The following is a 23450-nucleotide window of genomic DNA, read 5'->3' as shown; positions in this document are numbered from 1 at the left end:
GCAATAAACAAGTAAACCAACAAATAATTTTAAAATTTATAAGTGAAATGAAGAAGTAAGACAGAGGGAGCCCTAAGGAGATGTCATTTAAACTGAACCCACACACGTCTAGAGGAAGAATATTCTAGGAATAAGGAAAAGAGAATGCAAAGTGTCTGAAGCAGGAGCAGACTTGGTACAGCCAAGGAACAGGACACAGGTGAGTAGGATCAGGGCAGAGTGAACTGTAGAAGAGTGACTGAGATGATAGAAACAGATGGAGTCAGATCACATTGGTCCTTGTAGACCATGGCAGGAAGTTCAGCTACTCTTCTAGATACAGCAAGGTACCATGGGCTAACTAACTGATACTCTCAGTTATGTGGTGGGCAAATCCCCTGGGCAGAGAGGGTGTGCTCAGCATCCTATGTTTCCTCAGTGACAGGTCCAGTGCTTTCAGTAAATAGCTGGTGATACTGCTGCTGTTGAACAAGGCTGAAGACTACACATATCCTCCGTGTTGAATGCTATTCTGATTGTGGGCTCTTGAAAACAAATCATCCTTTTTTGTCATCTGTATAACTTTATTTTAGCAATAAATATGTATGTATTACTTGTTTAAAGATTACCTATACCCTAGAGTCCTAAAGATCAGAAGAAACATTATGCCCATATTTTTGAATGGCTATCAAATAGGCCACAACAAGGTCAAATCTCTATTTTCAGTTAACCATGGGAACCAAACCAACATACAAATAATCACTTAGCTTGAAGTGATTTGAATTAGACACAAATTGCCAAAAATTTTGCCCATGTCCATGCTACTGTTCTGTGGTATGAAGTTTACAGAGTTAGGAACGGAAACATTTTCTTACTTCAAATATATTTTCAAATCTTCACATTATCTATTCAGCTCAGGTATTTGATAACAAAAAGCACAGAGAGATGTTTCTCTGAGGGAACTCCATAAGCACATTCCTTTCCTCCTTGGGTCAGTAAGAATTAAACACTCAAGCTTCTTGTGTTTTAGTAATTCAAATGAAGAATCATTGACCATATACAAACATGCAATACATGGTAGGTATGGACTCGTTATTTTCCCAGAAGGAATGTTGGGCTCTACAGAGCCATCTCAACACCTTCACCCAGCACCCCTTTCAACCACTTTGCAGGAAGGCTAACCAGCTCTTAGGGGTAATGTCTGTGACCATGGAAAAAGACAAAACTAACAGATGTTTATAAGAATTGAGGTCATAACCTCATTAGCATCTAATCTTACAGAAGCACACACCACATTGTTTTGTAGAAAAAGAGGATCAAAATGAAATCTATAAATCAACTAAATATGGCCAGAAGGCTCCTTGGGAATTTGGTATCATTAATATTATGTACTGAGCCAGTCTTCCCATTTGTCTTCTCTGCATGACTAACCAACTCGTTTCAGGGCTTGAAAAACAAAATATTCAATAAACGTGCTCACCGAGTCTCCCAGGAGGCATCATTATGCATTATCTTCCATGTTGCTGATGTGGCCTCGTATTTCTCCACAGTGAGGAAGGTCTGATGGGTCTGAAATGCAATTAACATAACTGATCAGACACTGCATAATCACAGAAGAAACGTGTTTGTACATTGTACATACCCCATACTCCCCTTTGTTGACCATTGCTAACCTCCCAATATCTGATATGAACATGTATTAGAATTTCATCCAAATCCTTAGGTGTTCCTCTTAACATTCTATGCAATGTCCTCAGAGTGTTAATTTATCCAGTCTATTAAAAAGCACGGCTTTTCTTTAGAAAGCTGAATGAAGCATAATTTTAGAGCTGAGAGCAAATTTTGGAAATTAGGGCAAAGAAGAGATGAAATAAAACAAGATTTAGAAAAGGCAGCAAACAGTTTCATGACATGTTTACTGATCTGTATTCCAAGACCTTCTCTATTCACCTCAAGATTTAGGAGGGAAAATGGGAAAATTTCCTCATCTTTTCATCTCCAGGTAAATGAATTATTAGTAAATATACCTGCCTTAGTGAAAGAATTGAAAAGGATGAATAAATCTTCCTACTCCTAGGGTGCTATAAGCGACCCTTATATTTTGTCATAATGGATTCCTAGAAACCCACATCATAAGCAGATTTTATTTTCCCAGTGGAAAATAAAAATTTCCACATCGGTGGAAAATTATAGTAATTTGTTTTAGGCCAAGAATTCAGCTTCAAATAAAGCATATATTTAAATAACATAATAAATTAAAATATACAAAGGCCATAAATCTCCAATTTTCCTTAAAAATCTTTAGATTATGGCCCTTAAGGGCAGGACTTGTGTCTAATTTACCTTTATCCATCAAGCCCTGTAATTTACAGGTGTTCAAATAAATGCTGGATGGATCACCTACTTATAGCTGGGCCATGGGATTATTTAAAATTCTTCAACACCTAATGGATTATATTCAATAAAAAAAAAGTTTTCATAACCACAGTGACTCTCAAAGAGAACTGTTCGTGGCCATTTAGGGCAGAGTGACACTGGGAAGGCCTTCAATGGAGTAGGAGATAGGGTGGAATAGGACCCAGTGTATAGGTCTAGAGTGCAGATCAGAGGACAAAGCTAGGATGCTTAATGTGTGAACTATGTGACCATCCTCTCCCCGCCTCCCAACCTTAATCTTTTCCAGATACATAATTAGTTCATACAGGTTAATTAATCTCTCTAAGCCTCAGTTTATTCACCTGTAAAACAGGGATAATAAAACATAACTCATTGGGCAGTAGGGAGGATTAAATTAGATTCATGTGATGATGTATGTAAAACTTTAGCCTCGTACCTGCAAAGAGTAAGCATTCAATAAATAGTGGTGAGGAAGTGATGATTACTAATAATAAAGGGCACCAGAAATTGTTTTATGCCAAGTCCCAAAACATTCTTAGAAATTAATTCTATTCTCATTATAGTGCTTTAAGCAGTTTAGTCTCCTGTTTCTCCACGGCAATAATGATGATAGTATTTCTCTACCCTAAGGGTGTCAGATTACAGCTAATCCTGCAGTCTTGCTACAGCACTTTAATATCTTTAGAAAGTAATGTTGTAAACATGTAAATATTCTGGCATGACCTGACTGCCTAGAGAAGTTATTTCAAACATGTGCATGTTGACTACCCAAGCGGTAGAAAAAACTTCCCCAATATCATATTTGAAAATGTCATATTGTCACAATTTTTATCAAAGGAATAACCATATTTTAATAAACAGAGATGGGAAGGCTTATTTGGAAGAAAGGTATTTTGGATTATAAGTGACAGTGGGCTCTGGGAAGAATGGCTCATAGATAAAGTGAATGCATTCTCCACCCTATTAAAAAATCTGACCTTGAAATCACTTTCATAAACCCACTTTCTTTTTCCTCTATATATTTCTTTGTTGTTTGAATTTTTACAACTAGAATGTGTCTGGTTATTGCTTGTGTAGTCATATGAACATTCCAAGGAAGTTACAGAGGAGTAAAATTACTTTACTTTATTCATAGATATATTATATATACTTTATCATATATACATATATAAATACATGACAAAAACAAAAAACTATGAAATGATATGTAACAAACTGTCAACAGTGATTACCTCTAAAAATGTTTATGAAAAGAGAGGTATTTTCACATTCTATTTTAAGCACTTCTATACTGTCTGTTTTTACATGGGATCTGTATTTCTTGTGTCATTTTTCAAGCTTAATAAATAAATACCGTATTAGTGCCAGTAGCAAAAACTAGGGAAATGGCCAATGCAAGAAAAAGTAAAGTGCATGGGCCAGGGCTCCAAGCCAGTAGAGCGTCCACCCAGGGATCCATGATCATTCCACAACAGTAGAGGCAGGACCAGAGTCAGGAGTGCAGGAGAAGAGGAGAGGAGACAAAGATACATGTCACACTGGCCTTAGGATTATTTTACCAAATTCAATAGAGTTTTAAAATTGGAATATGGAAATAGGAACTATATTCAAATCTTCATCATCTCAAGAGACAATGCCATTCTCTATGCATTGTGCTATATGTGATCGTAAGTAGAACCAGTTAAATGTTTCCTGTGGGCTTTTTTCCCAGACTCAACTCTACGTTAACTGTTCCCACTGAAAATTTTCTCACACCTACAAAATAAGATGAAAAGCAAGTTGGAACATTTTACCTTTATTTTGTTAAGCTCTGTAGGGATACTTAAGTAAATGAAAGGCTAAAAAGTGGACTTAAATTTGTACAAAGAATCAATGATGCTTACCTTGTTCTCTGCTGAATTCTTCGGGTTAGCACCTACAAATGTAACTTCAACAACTTCTCCCTGAAAATAAAAACTCATTTTATGACTTCTAATAAAAGTACTTTTTGCCATGCTCATATTTGGGCCATTATTTATGAAATGTTTCTAGGAGTTTGGGTACCTGTAGAGATTGTATTCTGTTTAATCAAGTGAAGTTGTCTTCTGAGAATATTAGAGAAAATATACTTGTAACAATGAACACAGGAATTTGGGGGCAACAAATTACTTCAGAATTTTGGGCCAATGGATTTGCTTTTGGTAGATTCAGATATAGGTGAAAATTTAGAGCTATAGTTCAAATTAGTGACAGCACATTAAAATGGCTTCTTCAGCCTTGGATAACTTCTTACGTCTCCCTCCCATACACATCTAGGAAATGGACTGAATTACATAAGGAAAGCCAAAACTTTCCATGGATAACTTATACTTTGTTGTTGTTATTCTTTTTTTTTTATATACAGCAGGTTCTTATTAGTCGTCCATTTTATATACATCAGTGTATACATGTCAATCCCAATCTCCCAATTCATCACACCACCACCCGCCCCCCACCCCGCCGCCTTCCCCCCTTGGTGTCCATACGTTTGTTCTCTACATCTGTGTCTCAATTTCTGCCCTGCAAACCGGTTCATCTGTACCATTTTTCTAGATTCCACATATAGACGTTAATATGCAATATTTGTTTTTCTTTCTGACTTACTTCACTCTGTATGACAGTCTCTATATCCATCCATGTCTCTACAAATGACCCAATTTCGTCCCTTTTCATGGCTCAGTGATACTCCATTGTATGTATGTACCACATCTTCTTCATCCATTCATCTGTCAATGGGCATTTAGGTTTCTTCCATGACCTGGCTATTGTAAATATTGCTGCAATGAACACTGGAGTGCATGTGTCTTTTTGAATTATGGTTTTCTCTGGTATATGCCCAGTAGTGGGATTGCTGGATCATATGGTAATTCTATTTTTAGTTTTATAATGAACCTCCATACTGTTCTCCATAGTGGCTGTATCAATTTGCACTCCCACCAAGAGTGCAAGAGGGTTCCCTTTTGTACACACCCTCTGCAGCATTTGTTGTTTGTACATTTTCTGATGATGCCCATTCTAACTGGTGTGAGGTGATATCTCATTGTAGTTTTGATTTGCATTTCTCTAATAATTAGTGATGTTGAGCAGCTTTTCATGTGCTTCTTGGTCATCTGTATGTCTTCTTTGGAGAAATGTCTATTTAGGTCTTCTGCCCATTTTTGGACTGGGTTGTGTTTTTTAATATTGAGCTGCATGAGCTCTTTATATATTTTGCAGATTAATCCTTTGTCCGTTGATTCGTTGGGAAATATTTTCTCCCATTCTGAGGGTTGTCTTTTCGTCTTGTTTATGGTTTCCTTTGCTGTGCAAAAGCTTTGAAGTTTCATTAGGTCCCATTTGTTTATTTTTGTTTTTATTTCCATTACTCTAGGAGGTGGATCAAAAACGATCTTGCTGTGATTTATATCAAAGAATGTTCTTCCTATGTTTTCCTTTAAGAGTTTTATAGTGTCCGGTCTTAATTTAGGTCTCGAATCCATTTTGAGTTTATTTTTGTGTATGGTGTTAGGGAGTGTTCTAATTTCATTCTTTTACATGTAGCTGTCCAGTTGTCTCAGCACCACTTATTGAAGAGACTGTCTTTTCTCCATTGTATATCCTTACCTCCTTTGTCATAGATTAGTTGACCATAGGTGTGTGGGTTTATCTCTGGGCTTTCTATCCTGTTCCACTGATCTGTATTTCTGTTTTTGTGCCAGTACCATATTGTCTTGATTATGGTAGCTTTGTAGTATAGTCTGAAGTCAGGGAGTCTGATTCCTCCAGCTCCATTTTTTCCCCTCAAGACTGCTTTGGCTATTCGGGGTCTTTTGTGCTCCATACAAATTTTAAGACTTTTTGTTCTAGTTCTGTAAAAAATGCTATTGGTAATTTGATAGGGATTGCATTGAATCTGTAGATTGCTTTGGGTAGTATAGTCATTTTCACAATATTGAGTCTTCCAATCCAAGAACATGGTATATCTCTCCATCTGTTGGTATCATCTTTAATTTCTTTCATCAGTGTCTTATAGTTTGCTGCATACAGGTCTTTTGTCTCCCTAGGTAGGTTTATTCCTAGGTATTTTATTCTTTTTGTTGCAGTGGTAAATGGGAGTGTTTCCTTAATTTCTCTTTCAGATTTTTCATCATTAGTGTATAGGAATACAAGAGATTTCTGTGCATTAATTTTGTATCCTGCAACTTTACCAAATTCATTGATTAGCTCTAGTAGTTTTCTAGTGGCATCTTTAAGATTCTCTATGTATAGTATCATGTCATCTGCAAACAGTGACAGTTTTACTTCTTCTTTTCCAACTTGGATTCCTTTTATTTCTTTTACTTCTCTGACTGCTGTGGCTAGGACTTTCAAAACTACATTGAATAACAGTGGTAAGAGTGGACATCCTTGTGTTGTTCCTGATCTTAGAGGAAATGCTTTCAGTTTTTCACCATTGAGAATGATGTTTGCTGTGGGCTTGTCATATATGGCCTTTATTATGTTGAGGTGGTTCTCTCTATGCCCACTTTCTGTAGAGTTTTTATCATAAATGGGTGTTGAATCTTCTCAAAAGCTCTTTCTGCATCTATTGAGATGATCATATGGTTTTTCTTCTTCAATTTGTTAATATGGTGTATCACACTGATTGATTTGCATATATTGAAAAATCCTTGCATCCCTGGGATAAATCCCACTTGGTCATGGTGTATGATCCTTTTAATGTGTTGTTGGATTCTGTTTGCTAGTATTTTGTTGAAGATTTTTGCATCTATATTCATGAGTGATATCGGTCTGTAATTTTGTTTTTTTGTAGTATCTTTTTCTGGTTTTGATATCAGGGTGATGGTGGCCTCATAGAATGAGTTTGGGAGTGTTCCTTCCTCTGCAATATTTTGGAGGAGTTTGAGGAGGATGCATTTTAGCTCTTCTCTAAATGTTTGATAGAATTCACCTGTGAAGCCATCTGGTCCTGGACTTTTGTTTGCTGGAAGATTTTTATTCAGTTTCAATTTAATTGCTTGTGATTGGTCTGTTCATATTTTCTATTTCTTCCTGGTTCAGTCTTGGAAGGTTATACTTCTCTAAGAATTTGTCCTTTTCGTCCAGGTTGTCCATTTTATTGGCATAGAGTTGCTTGTAGTAGGTCTTAGGATGCTTTTTATTTCTGCGGTGTCTGTTGTAACTTCTTTTTCATTTCTAATTTTATTGATTTGAATCCTCTCCCTCTTTTTCTTGATGAGTCTGGCTAATGATTTATCAATTTTGTTTATCTTCTCAAAGAACCAACTTTTAGTTTTATGGATCTTTGTTATTGTTTTCTTTGTTTCTAGTTCATTTATTTCTGCTCTGATCTTTATGATTTCTTTCCTTCTGCTGACTGAGTTTTGTTTGTTCTTATTTCTCTAGTTCCTTTAGGTGTAAGGTTAGATTGTTTATTTGGGATTTTTCTTGTTTCTTGCGGTAGGCTTGTATAGCTATAAACTTCCCTCTTAGAACTGCTTTTGCTGCATCCCATAGGTTTTGGATCTTCGTGTTTTCATTGTCATTTGCCTCTAGGTATTCTTTGATTTCCTCTTTGATTTCTTCAGTGATCTCTTGGTTATTTACTAACGTATTGTTTAGCTTCCAGGTGTTTCTGTTTTTTACTTTTTTTTCCTATAATTGATTTCTAATCTCATAGCATTGTGGTCAGAAAAGATGCGTTATATGATTTCAATTTCCTTAAAATTACTGAGGCTTGATTTGTGACCCATGATGTGATCTATTCTGGAGAATGTTCTGTACACACTTGAGAAGAAAGTGTAATCTGCTGTTTTTGGATGGAATGTCCTATAAATATCAATTAAATCTATCTGGTCTATTGTGTCATTTAAAGCTTGTGTTTCCTTATTTATTTTCATTTTGGATGATCTGTCCATTGGTGTAAGTGAGGTGTTAAAGTCCCTCACTATTATTGTGTTACTGTTGATTTCCTCTTTTATAGCTGTTATCAGTTGCCTTATGTATTGAGGTGCTCCTATGTTGGGTACATATATAGTCATAATTGCTATATCTTCTGCTTGGATTGATCCCTTGATCATTATGTAGTGTTCTTTCTTGTCTCTTGTAACATTCTTTATTTTAAAGTCTATTTTATATGATATGAGTATTGCTACTCCAGCTTTGTTTTGATTTCCATTTGCATGGAATATCTTTTTCCATCCCCTCACTTTCAGTCTGAATGTGTCCCTAGGTCTGAAGTGGGTCTCTTATAGACAGCATATATATGGGTCTTGTTTTTGTATCCATTTAGCAAGCCTGTGTCTTTTGGTTGGAGCATTTAACCCATTCACATTTAGGGTAGTTATCGATATGTATGTTCCTGTGACCATTTTCTGAAGTGTTTTGGGTTGGTTTTTGTAGGTCGTTTTCTTCTCTTGTGTTTCCCACTTAAAGAATTTCCTTTAGCATTTGTTGTAGAGCTGGTTTGGTGGTGCTGAATTCTCTTAGCTTTTGCTTGTCTGTAAAGCTTTTGATTTCTCCAACAAATCTGAATGAGATCCTTGCTGGGTAGAGTAATCTTGGTTGTACGTTCTTCCCTTTCATCACTTTAAGTATACCATACCACTCCCTTCTGGCTTGTAGAGTTTCTGCTGAGAAATCAGCTGTTAACCTTATGGGAGTTCCCTTGTATGTAATTTGTCGTTTGGCCCTTGCTGCTTTCAATAATTTTTCTTTGTCTTTAATTTTTGCCAATTTGATTACTATGTGTCTCGGTGTGTTTCTCCTTGGGTTTATCCTGTATGGGACTCTCTGGGCTTCGTGGACTTGGGTGGCTATTTCCTTTCCCATTTTAGGGAAATTTTCGACTATAATTTCTTCAAATATTTTCTCAAGTCCTTTCCTCTCTCTCTTCTCCTTCTGCGACCCCTATAATGCGAATGTTGGTGAGTTGAATGTTGTCCCAGAGGTCTCTTAGGCTGTCTTCATTCTTTTTTCTTTATTCTGTTCCACAGCAGTGAATTCCACCATTCTGTCTTCCAGGTCACTTATACGTTCTTCTGCTTCAGTTATTCTGCTATTGATTCCTTCTAGTGTAGTTTTCATTTCAGTTATTGTATTGTTCATCTCTGTTTGTTCTTTAAATCTTCTAGATCTTTGTTAAACATTTCTTGCATCTTCTCGATGTTTACCTCCATTCTTTTTCAGAGGTCCTGTATCATCTTCACTATCATTATTCTGAATTCTTTTTCTGGAAGGTTGCCTATCTCCAGTTCATTTAGTTGTTTTTCTGGGGTTTTATCTTGTTCCTTCATCTTGTACATAGCCCTCTGCCTTTTCATCTTGTATATCTTTCTGTGAATGTGGTTTTTTCGGATGACTTATACTTGCACATACACTTACATGTAAAAGATACAAGATGGATTGACAAGGTGTGTATTTAACTTTTCTCCTGACATAACTAAAAAAACTGGACAAATATGTATTAAAGAATGGTTTTAAAGACAGTAGGCATGAAAATAGTGATCCTGAGTGACAGAAAATGAAAAAGATGAGCCCTACAATTGCCTCAGTTTTATGCCTTCAGAGAGTTTACAGGCCACAGCATAAGGAGGCAGAATCAAGCAATGCTAGGCAGTCTATGTAAGTTAAGGAATAGATGTGGGAGTCCAAGACAACCAAGTGGTCTTGAGTTCATAGGGTAGAGTAACAAAGAAAAGAAAGGACCATAGAAAGCAGAGGTACACAGAGAGAGAACTCTGGAGATTTGCAGAAGGCTCCCTTCAATTCTGCATGCATGTAACGAAAGTACCTGAACCTAGGAAAAGAATCATTTAAAAGAAATAGAGAGAAAATCCCAGGCTCATAGAGAACTGTGAAAAGTTCCTGTTCCCACCAGCCAGAATGGGAAAACTCATAATTCAAAATAATTCTACCTTAAGTGCATGGTGGAAAGATTTTCCCTAGAACAAAAGCAGCTCTGTCTAAAAACTTACAAAGACCCACCCAAATCAAACTCTTCCCAAATAATTCAATAACACGCCAAAACAAAGTTCAAAAATATTTACAGGAATAGGAGAACATCTAATACCTAACAAGATAAAATTTCACAATGTCTGACATCTAAATTATCAAGCATACAAAGGAAAGAAAAGCTCTTCTCATAATGAGAAAACTCTCAATCAAAACTGACCCATAAATGAATTAGATGATAGAATTAGTAGACAAGGACACTAAAACAGTTCTTATAACTATTCTGTGTGTTCAAAAATCTAGCAGAAAGAATGAACATGTTAAGTAGACATGTGGAAGATTTTTATTTAAAATGACCTAATCCAAACCCCTAGAGATGAAAACTACAGTATCTATAAAGAAAATACACTAGATGGAATTATCAAGTTAAACACTGCAGAAGAAAAGATTACTGAATTTGAAGACACAGCAATAAAAACTATACAGAATTCAAAAGGGGAAAAGACTGAAAAAAAATGAACAGAGCAGCAGTGAGCTGTGGAACAACTTCAAGCCGCCTAATATATAGGTAATTGGAGTTCCCAAAGGATAGAAGAGCAGAAGAAATTCAGAAAAAAATAATGAATAAATATGGCCAAAATTCTCCAAATTTGCTGAAAACTCTAAGCCCACAAATCCAAGAAGCTCAATGAACCCCAAGCAGAAGAAACATTAAAAAAAAAAATGACATCAAGGATCCTTAAAATCAAATTGCTGGAAACTAGAAATAAAAAGAAAAAAATTCTAAAAGCAAGAGGAAAAAGAAGACATATTACACAGAGTAGAACATACATAAGGATGACAGCAGATTTTTTTTCCCACTGAAAACAATGCAAACCAGAAGACAGTACAGCAAAATCTTAAGGTCTTAAAAGAAAAAACTGCTAACCAAGAATTCCATAAACAGTAAAAAATATTCTTAAAAATGAAAATGAAAGTAAAATAAAGACATTTTCAAACATATAAAAGAAGAAAGAAAAATGTTAAAAGATGTCCTTCAAGCAAACAGAAAATGACACTAAATGGAAATTTGGATCTACAAAAAGAAATGAAGGGTCAGTTGTTAATTTGTGAGTTAATATAATATCTTTCTCTTATTATTTAAGTCTCTTTAAAAATAATCTACTGTTTTAAAATAACAACAATCCATGATGGAGTTGATAAATCATATAAAAGTAAAATATATGACAGTAACACAAAGACCAGAAAAATATCAATGGAATAAAACCACTGGCCAGAATGATCAAGAGATAAAAATCAAACAGAAGGCTCAAATTATCAGTACCAGGAATAAAACAGGGGACATCAATACAGATTCTATAGATATGTAAAAGATAATAAGGAAAAATTGGCAATGACTTTACACCTGCAAATTCAAATAACTTAGATGAAATGAAATGGACAAATTCCTTGAGATATAGAAACTACTAAATATCATTCAAGAAGAAGTAAATGGCCTTAATAGTGAAAATTTACCAAACTGTACACTTTAAATATGTAGTTTATTGTATGTTAATAATACAGAAATAAAAATATTTTTTAAAATAACTAACAAACAAATAAGTCTTCACATGACTTACTGTGGCACACAAGACCTTTTACAGGTAATTTCCTACCTGCTGCTCCACCTTAGGCCCTCTATAGTCCATATACCTAGAGGCGGTATGTCTTGACAGGCTCTGTGAACTCCTATTCATCCTCTAAGACCTAGCCCATATTAAAAACATTTTTTAATAAAAACAGTCCATGGATTCATAATCAATGATGACCATCTAAACTGAGATGTGCTGTTCAATTATTTACTTTACTGTTAACTCCCCTGAATAACTAGCATTAATTTATTTTTTCTAATTTTCTTCATTTTCACCAGTGAGATTACCAAATTAGCCAGTCTCACCAATGGTTAGCAAAATGTTTCAACAACAATTAGAATTTTCTGCAAAAATCAGTATATTCTTTATATAGAGCAATCAGCCCTGCAACCAATATCATGGTTCACTTAAAAAAATAAAATTTGTATCCAGTTAGCCAAATTTTCCTAATCCTTAAAAGCATTCTTGTCCTTGATTTTTCTTCTTACCATCACAATTTCCTGCTTAGTCACACTCACCTTAACTATGAGAGACAACCCCACTACAAATATAATGTGCCAATTCAAACAGTAGTGGTATAGAACAGACGTTTCTGACATGAAAGAGTGAGGAGGTCAGTAGGTCCCCTCCCTAAAAAGCAACTATATAAATAGACAACACTGTCAAAAATAACCATTTTAAAATTTTATTTTACCTCTTGAAATAGTTGATTTACAATGTCATGTTAGTTTCTGGTGTACAGTGATTCAGTTATATACTTTTTCATATTCTTTTCCATTATAGGTTATTATAGCTTATTACAAGATATTGAATATAGTTCCCTGTGCAACAGTAGGACCCTGTTGTTTATCTATTTTCTATACAGTAGTTTGTATCTGCTAATCACAAACTCCTAATTTATTCCCTCCCCACTTTCCCCTTTAGTAACCAAAAGTTTATTTTCTATGTCTGTATGTTTCTCTTTTGTAAATAATTTCATTTGTATCATATTTTAGATTCCACATATCAGTGATAGCATATGATATTTGTCTTTCTCTGTCTGACTTACTTCACTTAGTATGATAATCTCTAGGTCCATCCATGTTGCTGCAAATGGCATTGTTTCGTTCTTTTTTATGGCTGAGTAGTATCTATTGTATATTATATAATACCACATCTTCTTTATTCATTCATCTGTCAATGGACATTTAGTTTGCTTCCATTCCATATCTTGGCTATTGTAAATAGTGCTGCTGTGAACACTGGGGTGCCTATATCATTTTAGAGTTTTCTCTGGATATATGTCCAGGAGTGGGATTGCTGGATCATATGTAACTCTAAAAATAACCATTTTAGCACTTCAATTATCAACCAAAAGCTGAGAAATGTTTGTTCATTAAAACTACTAAACTTAGTGGTAAGCACAGTGCAAGTTTTTGGTGTTCTTACCAGGGTTGCTCTCATCCTCTGTAGTACTATATTTCAACCAGAGCAGGGAAGGCCATAAAATCAACAGCTTTTCTGCTGCTGCCAGAAGGAACTTACTTAATTTGGAACATAGCCATTTAAAGTGGTGATCTCAGTGGAAGGCAAACATTGAGGGATAGTGGCTAGACTGGTAATTGGTGATTTAATAGTTTGTGGGGAAGATAACTGTCATGGTTTTAATAAGCTCTTATCCTATCCTGGACTAATCAGAGGCTATGATCATACACAGAGAAGAGAGCAGGCCCAAACCACTCATATATCCCTGGCTAATGTCTGGATGTATGTGCAGAGGAGATATAAGAGACCCCAGTGGAAATTAAAATTTGGGGAAAACTGAAAATGATCTGAAGTTTGAATGCATACCCTAGCCCACACAGTTCCATCAGCAGAGACTGAAATTCTTACTCCTTGAGCCACCTAAATACAAACTCTGAACAATATCCAGCTGAACATTAAGTTCTGTGATCACAGAAGCAACACTTGAGAGTGAGACTTAAAATCAAGTATAAAAAACTGAGCAAAGATATAGCAGCCATACACTGTGAGAGAGACAGACTTTACTAATTAGTCCAGTCAAGTTTTAAATGAGCAAACAAATAAACGAAAATAACAACTCTGGGGTGGGGAAGTGAAGCTAGAATCCAGAGTTGCTACAATATATCAACAAACATGCAGTATTCAAACAACAACAACAATGAAATGAGATGTGCATACAAGAAAGTATCACCCATACTAAGGGGAAAAAAGGAACAATCAAAACTGCTTCTCTGTGTCCCCAGATGTTAGATTTAGCAAAGACTTCAAAGGAGCTGTTATTAAAATGTTCTAAGAACTAATATAAATCAGGTTTAAAGAACTAAAGGAAAGTATAATGATAATGATTTAACAAACAGAGACACAGTGAAGAGAATTTTCTGGAGTTGAAAATCACAACAACTGAAATGAAAAATTCACTAGAGGGATTTCACAGCAAATGTGAGATGACAGAAGAAAGAATAAGTGAACTAGAATTTATCAACATAAATTATCTTATATGAAGAATAGAGAGGGAAAGAGAGATTGAAGTAAAATTAACAGAGCCTCAGAAACATGTGGGACAACACCGAGTATACTGACATTCACAAAACAGAAGTTCTAAAACTAGAAGAAAGAGAGAAAGGAACAAAAAACTTTTTGAAGGAATAATGGCTGAAAACTTCCCAGATTTGATGAATGTTACCTTATAGATCCAAGGAACTCAACAAATTCCAAGTAGGATAATCACAAAGTGATTCACATTTAGATATATTGTAGCAAACTAGTGGTAGACATAGACAAAAAGAAAATTTTGAAAGCAGCAAAAGTGATTCATTTCTTACAGAGAAATTACAATAAAATTAACAATTGACTTTTCATTAGAGAGTGAAGTACAGAAAGTAACAGGATAACATATTCAATGTAATAAAAGAAAAAAATTTTCAATCAAGAATGCAGCAAAACCATTCTTCAAAGATAAGATAAATCCATTCCAGATAAACAAAGGCTGAGAGAATTTGTTGTTAGTATAACTGTCTTACAAGAAATACTACAGGAAGTCCTTCCAGCTGAAAGAAAATGATGCTAGATGAAAATACAAATTCTTAAAAAGAAATAAAGCGTACCAGAACTGGTAAATATGTAGGTAAATAAAATTTTTCTATAAATATACTTTTTTTTTTTGCCGTACGCGGGCCTCTCACTGTTGTGGCCTCTCCCGTTGCGGAGCACAGGCTCCGGACGCGCAGGCTCAGTGGCCATGGCTCACGGGCCCAGTCGCTCCGCGGCATGTTGGATCTTCCTGGACCGGGGCACGAACCCATGTCCCCTGCATCGGCAGGCGGACTCTCAACCACTGCGCCACCAGGGAAGCCCTAAATATACTTTTTCATAGATTTTCTTAATGTCTTTAAAAGACATAAGCTTTTATAAAACAATAATTATAACACTGTATATTACATTTACATGTAGATATAATATGTGACAATATCACCAAAAATGGGAAAGGGAAAAAAGATATTTGGGAAGAATCTTTTTGTATTTTTTAGAATTAAGTTAGTATTATATTAAAGTAGGTTGTGGTTACTTAAGATGCATATTATAGCTCTGTGACGTGAGATATAAATATATATATATATATTTGGTCTCTGCTCCCATTTCCTGGCACACAGCTCGTAAAACCCTTGGAATCTCTGCTAATGTGTCTTTTGTATGCTATTAAGATGACTGGTGGCTGCAGACTTATGCATAACCTCAGAATGGGGGCAAACAAACGCTGTGATTGGAGGGTTAGAACTTTCAACTCCAACCCCCTGATATCCAGGGAAGGGAAAAGAGCTGGAGGTTGAGTTAACTGCCGATGGCCAATGATTTAGTCAATCATGGCTACATAATGAAGCCTCCACAAAAATCCCTAAAGTTTTCGGTTTGGAGAGCTTCCAGGCTGGTGAATATGTGGAGACTCTGGGAAGGTGGCATGGCTGAAGAAGCTCTGCATTCTTTCCCCCATACCTTGCCCTATGCATCTCTCCACTGGTTGTTCCTAAGTTGTAACCTTTTATAATAAACTGGTAATCTAGTAAGTAAACTATTTTCCTAAACTCTGTGAGCTATTCTAGCAAGTCATTAAACCTGAGGAGGAGGTCATGGGAATCTCCAATTTATAGCCAGGCTGTTAGAAGCACAGGTGACAACTTGGATTTGCCACTGGTGTCTGAAATATGTGTGAATGGGGAGTGGGAGGTGAGGGGGAGGGTGCAGTCTAGTGGGACTGAGCCCTTAACCTGTGGAATCTGTGCCAACCCCAAATAAATACCATCAGAATTGAATTGAATTGTAGGACATCAAATTGGTGTCCACAGAGAACTAGAGAGTTACTTGGTGGGTGGAAACCTCCACACATCTGCTGTCAGAAGTATTGAGAGTGGAGTGTAAAGAGAAGAAACAGAGTTCTTTTTCAAGTCCCTAAAATAACTACCAGGAAAACAGCTAAAAATATACATAGTAAAAAACCAACAGAGGAATTAAAAAAGGACACTAAAACATAAAAATAACCTAAGCATCCACCTTAAGAAATGCAAAAGAAGAGGGTGTACAAAGAGCAAAATAAAATCAAAGCAGGCAGAAGGAAAGAAATGAAACACTAGACCAAAAATCAGTGAAATGGAAAAACAGATAAGACCAATGGAGCTAAAAGATGGCTCTTTGAAGACATAAGTCAGCAAAATCAGGCAGAAGGAGGGGACATCATTATTGACCTTACAGAAATTAAAAGACTTACAAGGGAATATTATGAACAAGTTTATCCCAACACATTAGACAATTATATGAAATGGGAAAATTCCTAAAGACAAAGTAAACTCTTAGAAAGACACATAATTGACTCAAGAACAGAAAATCTGAGTAGGCCTAAAACGAGTAAAGGAACTGAATTAGTGATTTAAAATTTTGCCATAAAAAGAAGCCCAAATTCAAATGACTTTGCTGGTAAATCTGATCCAATATTTAAGGAAGAAATAATATCAATCTTTTGCATACATTTTCAGAAAATACAAGAGGAAAGACTTTCTAATCCTTTACTGAGACCAGTGTCACCCTGATACCAAGGGCAGACAAAGACGACACATGAAAAGAAGACTACAAATGCCCCTCATGGACATGAGTACAAAACTCTTTAGAAAAATGTTAGCAAACCAAATTTAACAACATGTAAAAAGTATTATATACCATTACTAAAGGGTATTTATTTAATATCTTAAATCAACCAATACAATACACCCTATTAATAGAATAAAAAACAAAAACCACATGATCACCTCAGTAGATACAGAAAAGGATTTGAAAAACTTCAACACCTTTTCTTCATAAAAGCTCTCAACAAACTAGACATAGAAGGGAATTTTTTTAACCTGATAAAGGGCATCTACAAAAATTCTAAAGGAAACATTATACTTAATGACTGAATACTTTTCCTCCTAAGATTAGAAACAAGATAAGGATGTCCAGTCTTACAACTTCTTTTCAACATTGCATTGGAGACTCTAGCCAGTGCAATAAGGAAACAATTAAAAGGCATCCACAAAAGAAATTCATAAAGGAATAAGTAAACCTGTTCTTATTCACAGATGACATACTATACATAGACATTTCTAAGGAATCCACACCAAAAATATCTATTGGAACTAATAAATGATTTAGCAAAGTTGCAAGACACAAGATCTATATCAGATAGTAGTGGTAGAAATCCTGTTTCATTTCTATGTGCTTTTCCTATCCTTGACATATCATAGACAACTTTTCTATGCTACAATGAATGGTTCCAGGACAATCCTTTTAAAAAGAAAAGGAATAATTTGAATTTTAGAAATTCAATTTTCCACAATTACCAACTGAAAAATAAATACTTCCCCGTTTTCATGTTTTCAGAGCCTCTGCAGAGATAAGAACAATTTTCTAAATTATTGCTAACAGCTGGTCCGAGGCATGATTCGAGGCAGGTGGTGACATTAAACATCTTTCCCCCCATCCCCACACAGTCTTCTGAAGGATCCCAAGACCTCTTTGCGAGTCTTACCACTCTGTATTTAGGGTTGGCTGGCTGCAGGACATCCCCAAAAGTTGTGCCTACAGGCGCTCTATCCACAGCATTAGGGATTAATGGGGCCATCAGGTCTTTGAAAAATGGAGGCTCTGGACCGCTGCTCAGATTGGCTACTGTATCCTAGAACAGAGAGCATTTGCTTAAGAAGCATACAATGTAGAGTCAAGACCCTTCCCCCCAGATCCCCAAAAATGCCTTCATTAAAGCAAACACATACACACTCACTTTCCCACTCCCTCTCCCTCTTCCCAAGAGCTAACAACTGCAACAAAATGCGAGGGGAACTCTGCTGAAATAGGAGCCTAGATGTCCATAATTTTCTTTTGTGACTAGAAGAAAGTGTCAGTCACAGGTAACACTTTCACTCCCCTAGGCAGTATAATCTAGAGTGTAAGCTAGGAATCATGCTCCACGAGTTTAGATTCTGGGACAGGCATTCTTTAACTGTATGACTCTGGACAGAAACACATGATAAGCCTCTGTAACATGACACTGTAATTATTCTTTTAAGGTTTAAAAAGTTTTGAGTCTCTCTTATCCAAAGTCACTACTAAGTTTTTTCCTAAATCCTTCTCTGTGCTCATTAAAGAATATAATAAATATATTTTTAATTTAAAAGTTAAGATCAGCCTGTATCATGACTGGTTTAATCTATACTTTCCACAAAATTTGCCACCTTTAATAGTGTCACCAAAATTCTAATCTCAAATTTTAAATAGTCCTCATATGGATCTGATGTACTTTAATCCTTGCTTTATATGTTTAATCTTGACAGCAGCCACATAACCTACTCGTTATCATTCTCATTTGGCAAATGGGAAGATAAGCTTGCAGATACTCAGCGGTTTTATTTTTTCAAGATCACATAGATATTCTTAGACATGTAACTGTAAAATTCTGAAACAAATTTCCACAAAATGAATCACACTTTTCTTCCTAAATATCACTATAAAATTTGATGACTCTACTTCCATGGGAAGAGCTATAAACCTGTAATTGCATGAAAGTTAAACAGTGGTCATCTCTAGAGATGGGTTAGAGGTTTATACTTTTCTGTATAATCTGAATATTCTACAAATAGCTTTTATGACGAAAACTAAAAATAGTTCTGTTTTTTAAAAAAGTATCAGACCTAAAATTGAAAAGAATATTATGATAAAACAATAACCTGATAATTAAAATATATCTGAAGTAAATACCTTGTACTGAAACTTCAAATACACAGTCAATAACTAATTAGATGGAGACATATGAAATTGCCCATATTTCACTATTTTGACCTACAGAAACAGCAGTTTTGTTTCAATTTAATATATCCAAGCTCCTTCTGTGAAAGGGCTTTATTGTCTTTGCTAAGCCATCATTGCCTCACAGCCTTTATTGGGGCTTATGTGGTATTGTACAAGGGTCGATTTATCACATTAAAGTCCTTATCCTGCTTATTGACTAATCTTTTGACACCAGAGTGAAGCTTCATACATAAACTATATGCCAGAGGGAAGATTTACACAAGTGGAGTTCCTTTAAGTAAACTTATTTAGGTGTACAGATTTTAGGTAGATACAATGTGTGTGTACATTCCAAGACACTGCTGTACTTTATCAAACCTAAGGCTCTATTGATTATAATAACTATTATTATTTTTGAACCACCAAGAAAGTGAAAACATGCTACTAACTAAAATTGTAAGATTCCTTTGATTGGAAGATATTGAGTTGGCCAAAAAGTTTCTTCAGTTTTAGGTAAAAGTAAAAGACATTTTTCATTTTCACCAAGAACTTAATCAAACAACGTATTCATTAACCGAATGAACTTTTTGGCCAACCCAATACATCCCAATTTCAGAGATGTTATAATATGGAAAATGGGCATCTCAGAACTGATAAACCACTCAATTCAGGAAGCAACTGGAGAGAAACTGACCAAGATTAGAGAGCACTGGTTCAACTCACAGTTATAGTAAGCTTGATCACTTCTCATCTCTGAACCTATTTGCTCATCTGAAAAATGGGGAAAAAATACCTCCATACTTCACAAGGTGATTGGGAGGATAATAGGTATGAAAAACGGTCACTACCAAAAGATGTTAACTGACTCTGAATTTATTTTACCAGTTTCACTTCTTAGAGATACCTCACAGCTACAATATTTTTAAATATAAAGATTTTCAAAGAAACTGAACACTCAAAGCTAAGGTCTTTTTTGCTTCCCTCTGCATCTCCCCACCCCTGAGACACACAAACATACAATTTTTGATTACCGTAGCAATGGCCTTAGCAAGGACTCTGAAAAGCTGGATGTAAGCAGACAGAGTATGTGGTCCATAAATTGTGGATGCTGCCTCATACCGCTGAGCCTGCAGGAGAGGCAGAACAGAGTCTCATACCATTCTGCATATTTCGATCCATTTACAGAGGTGCTGCATTTTAGTGAGGGGTGATGACTGCACATCTTGCATAATCCAAACTGACATAATTCAAGACTACTTATGACAAAGGAGAGTGGGCATTTCCATTTACCAGCAAAAGTAAATGGCTCCCATCAACTACTTGTTCAAGGCAGTGAAGAATTCTCCTGGCTTACGCCATTTGGACCAGCAGTCCAGTTAACCTGAAAGACAGTAATAGCTCCTGAGCTTATGTCTATCTTAAGTACTTGTAATATAAATGTTTTCCCCCAAAGAGTACAGCAGGAGAAAAAAATGAGGAAAAATAAGAGTCTTAGTAACTCCTGGATAAACTGGGGGGTGATGGAACTATCTGGAGAAGGACATTTAACCCATCATAGAACTATAAAATGGAACCAAATACAACTCCTTTTACCTGAGCGCCAAGGCTTCGGTTGTTCCACAGAAACCTCCAATTCATCAAATCTAACCTGGAACTCATCACTCCAAATATATCAGCTCTTTCCCTGCAACATTCTTCATCTCAGTGAAGGCCATCCTTCCAGTCTCCCATGCCAGGATCATCTTGCAGTCAGCTTAGACCCCTCTCTCTCCTTCATCCTATATCCTATAAGTCTCCAAGTCATCATTACTTAACATCTCTTGAATTTTTTCATTTTCCTCTTTCTTTACTGCTTTACCTTGGTCAAACCCTTAGCTCTCACCCAGATCATAACTACAGCTTCTTAATCAGTTCTCTGCCTCTACACTTGTCCTTCCAATTCATTTCCTACACTGCCAGCCTAGTGAGCTTTCTAAATTACAGATTTCAACAGAGCATTCTTTCCTCTAAATTCTACTGCAGTTCCCCAAAATCTTCCTTATTGAATCAAAGCTCTGAGGCATAGCATAAAACACTCTCCATCGATCTAACCCTTGCCTCCCACTCTAGTCCCTGTCTCACTACCTTCATCATGCTAATTCCATGGTACTCAACTAATTATGGCCCCTTAAATATACTAAGTCTGCCCTTCTGGACCTTCGTGTATGTAGCTCCCTCAATATGGAACACCCTCCCTAACTTTTATTTGCTTAATTAGTCCTTACTCATTCTCAATAACTTGGACAAATTCTACATCTTCATGAAAATCTGCCAGTCCCCAACTTCAAATACCCAGTCTAAACTGGTGCTCTTTCTCTTCGTTTTCACAACACCTTGTGCATCCCTTTCACAGAAGTGTAATCATCTGCTTTCTTCTATGTCTTTTACTGGCCCATAAATTCTAGTGGTCTTGAGGGCAAGGCATTGTTATGCCCAGATAGTGGCTAGTACAGTATCTCTCACAAAACATATCTGTTGACTGAATAAGTTAATTAGTTAATTAATACTAATCTTTTCATGTCCCTAACCAGGAGACTAGCTAGTAGGGGTTCCTAACTTTACTTGCACCTTGGACTACTTTGGCAGTCTGTTGAGGCCTATGGACCCCTTTCAGAGCAACATTTCTAAACACATAAAATAAAATACATGGATTGACAAAGGAAACCCATTCAACTGAAATCAAACAATAATAAACCAATTTTGCAATAGAGTAATGTTTGTGCTTCTGTATGATGCTACTGAATAACAAGATCTAGTAGCAGATCTAATAACTACTGTGATTTTAAAACAGCAATGAGAGTAAAAGGTATTTCCAGATGTGCAGTAACTATTTGTGATATGAAAAATATTCATGGTTCCTACTGGTGACAAAAGTCAGAAGTACAGCTAATATTCTGTCATTTGTTGCCTACATTCATAATTGAAAGAGATGCTAAAAGACAGTTACAGATAAATGAAAAAGTGGATACGTGAAAACTTATTCACATCTAAGTTTACCCCAGTTAAGGACCTTTATTCAACAGGATTTCCTAGAAGGCAGGGACCCTTCAGTAAAGTCAACAGAGGGCAGCAGGGCAGACTCTACTGCTGGAATTACTGAGTATTTGTCAAGGGGTAGCCTGTGTGCCACAGTATGGATTGCCAAGTTATACCTGCAGATGTATTAGAAACCATTAATTGTGGAACTCTACACCATTTTCACGTTTTTAACTACTGTTGTTTAAAAGTACTTGGGCTACTTTCTATACTATTTGTAAACAAAAACGCATTACCATAAAGATGTTAAAAAAAAAAAAATCCCTGGGAGAATAAAATAGAATCTGGGCAATAAAATAAAGTCTAACCTTTAAAAAAAAAAAAAAAAAAAAAAAAAACGCATTACCAGGCAGCAGCCTCCCTACTTTTTTTGAGGCTCTGTTTCTTAATCTGTATCATGGATATAATAATACCCTACTTCAGTCAGGGCTAATTGTGAGGATTATGTAAGATCACATTTGCAAGGTGCTTAGCCAGTGCACTCAATAAACAGAAGCTATCAATGGGAGTTTTTCCCAGGTTCTACAGAAGTTTAAGGCACCAGAAGTATTAAGGATAGAGTTAGGAATGTTGTATGCCATAACCCAGGCTTATTATCAGTGCCCCTGACAGAGTAATTTATTTCAGAGAAAGTGGAAGTCAGTGAGACTAGAATTTTGACCTGAACTTGGAAATGGTCAACCTAGAACTCCCAAATACAACCTCTGGCTTATCATTCTCTTACCAGCCCTAAAACAAAATCACATCTCAAAAACACGATTGAGGAAGTCCACAAAGAAATTCTGCATTTGACGCAATAGTCTTGACCAGGGTATAATTCATTTAAATGATGAGAACTTTTAATTTTACCTGGTATTCTTCATAGGTGGTAATGTAGTGTGTATATACATTGCATAGACCCGAAATAACAACAGTCATATTCAGCATCCCATAAGTTGCAAATTCCTAGGGGGAAAGGGAGAGTGCAATAAAATTACTCTTCATCTTATAGTGTATTATCATCCTACTTATATTTAACATACAATTATAAATATGAATCATTAGTGTAAGACAAATATCTTAACAATATTTTTCCTAATGATCAAAACTGCCTAGGAGTACAGGAGT

The 23450-nt window shown here is 35.9% G+C and overlaps 1 protein-coding gene and 1 long non-coding RNA gene across 2 annotated transcripts in view; both read right to left on the bottom strand.

Annotated features, from left to right (window-relative positions):
• LOC309971384 overlaps positions 1–23450 on the bottom strand; it is a 363899-nt gene that overhangs the window by 234945 nt on the left and 105504 nt on the right. The window lies entirely within an intron of this gene.
• ASAH2 (N-acylsphingosine amidohydrolase 2) overlaps positions 1–23450 on the bottom strand; it is a gene marked incomplete at its 3' end in the record, with an annotated part of 79995 nt that overhangs the window by 698 nt on the left and 55847 nt on the right. Inside the window, exons 16-20 of the mRNA XM_082854362.1 lie at positions 23193–23288; positions 20300–20395; positions 18013–18159; positions 4260–4319; positions 1460–1548 (exon numbers count right to left, since the gene is read on the bottom strand). Coding sequence (XP_082710488.1) covers positions 1460–1548; positions 4260–4319; positions 18013–18159; positions 20300–20395; positions 23193–23288 — 488 coding nt within the window. The remainder of the gene's footprint in view (positions 1–1459; positions 1549–4259; positions 4320–18012; positions 18160–20299; positions 20396–23192; positions 23289–23450) is intronic.

The sequence above is a fragment of the Leucopleurus acutus genome (genome assembly GCF_964270905.1).
Source record: "Leucopleurus acutus genome assembly, chromosome: 14".
Classification (NCBI taxonomy): domain Eukaryota; kingdom Metazoa; phylum Chordata; class Mammalia; order Artiodactyla; family Delphinidae; genus Leucopleurus; species Leucopleurus acutus.
The sequence above is the reverse complement of the archived record's forward strand: the minus strand, read 5'-3'. Positions and strand labels throughout refer to the sequence as shown.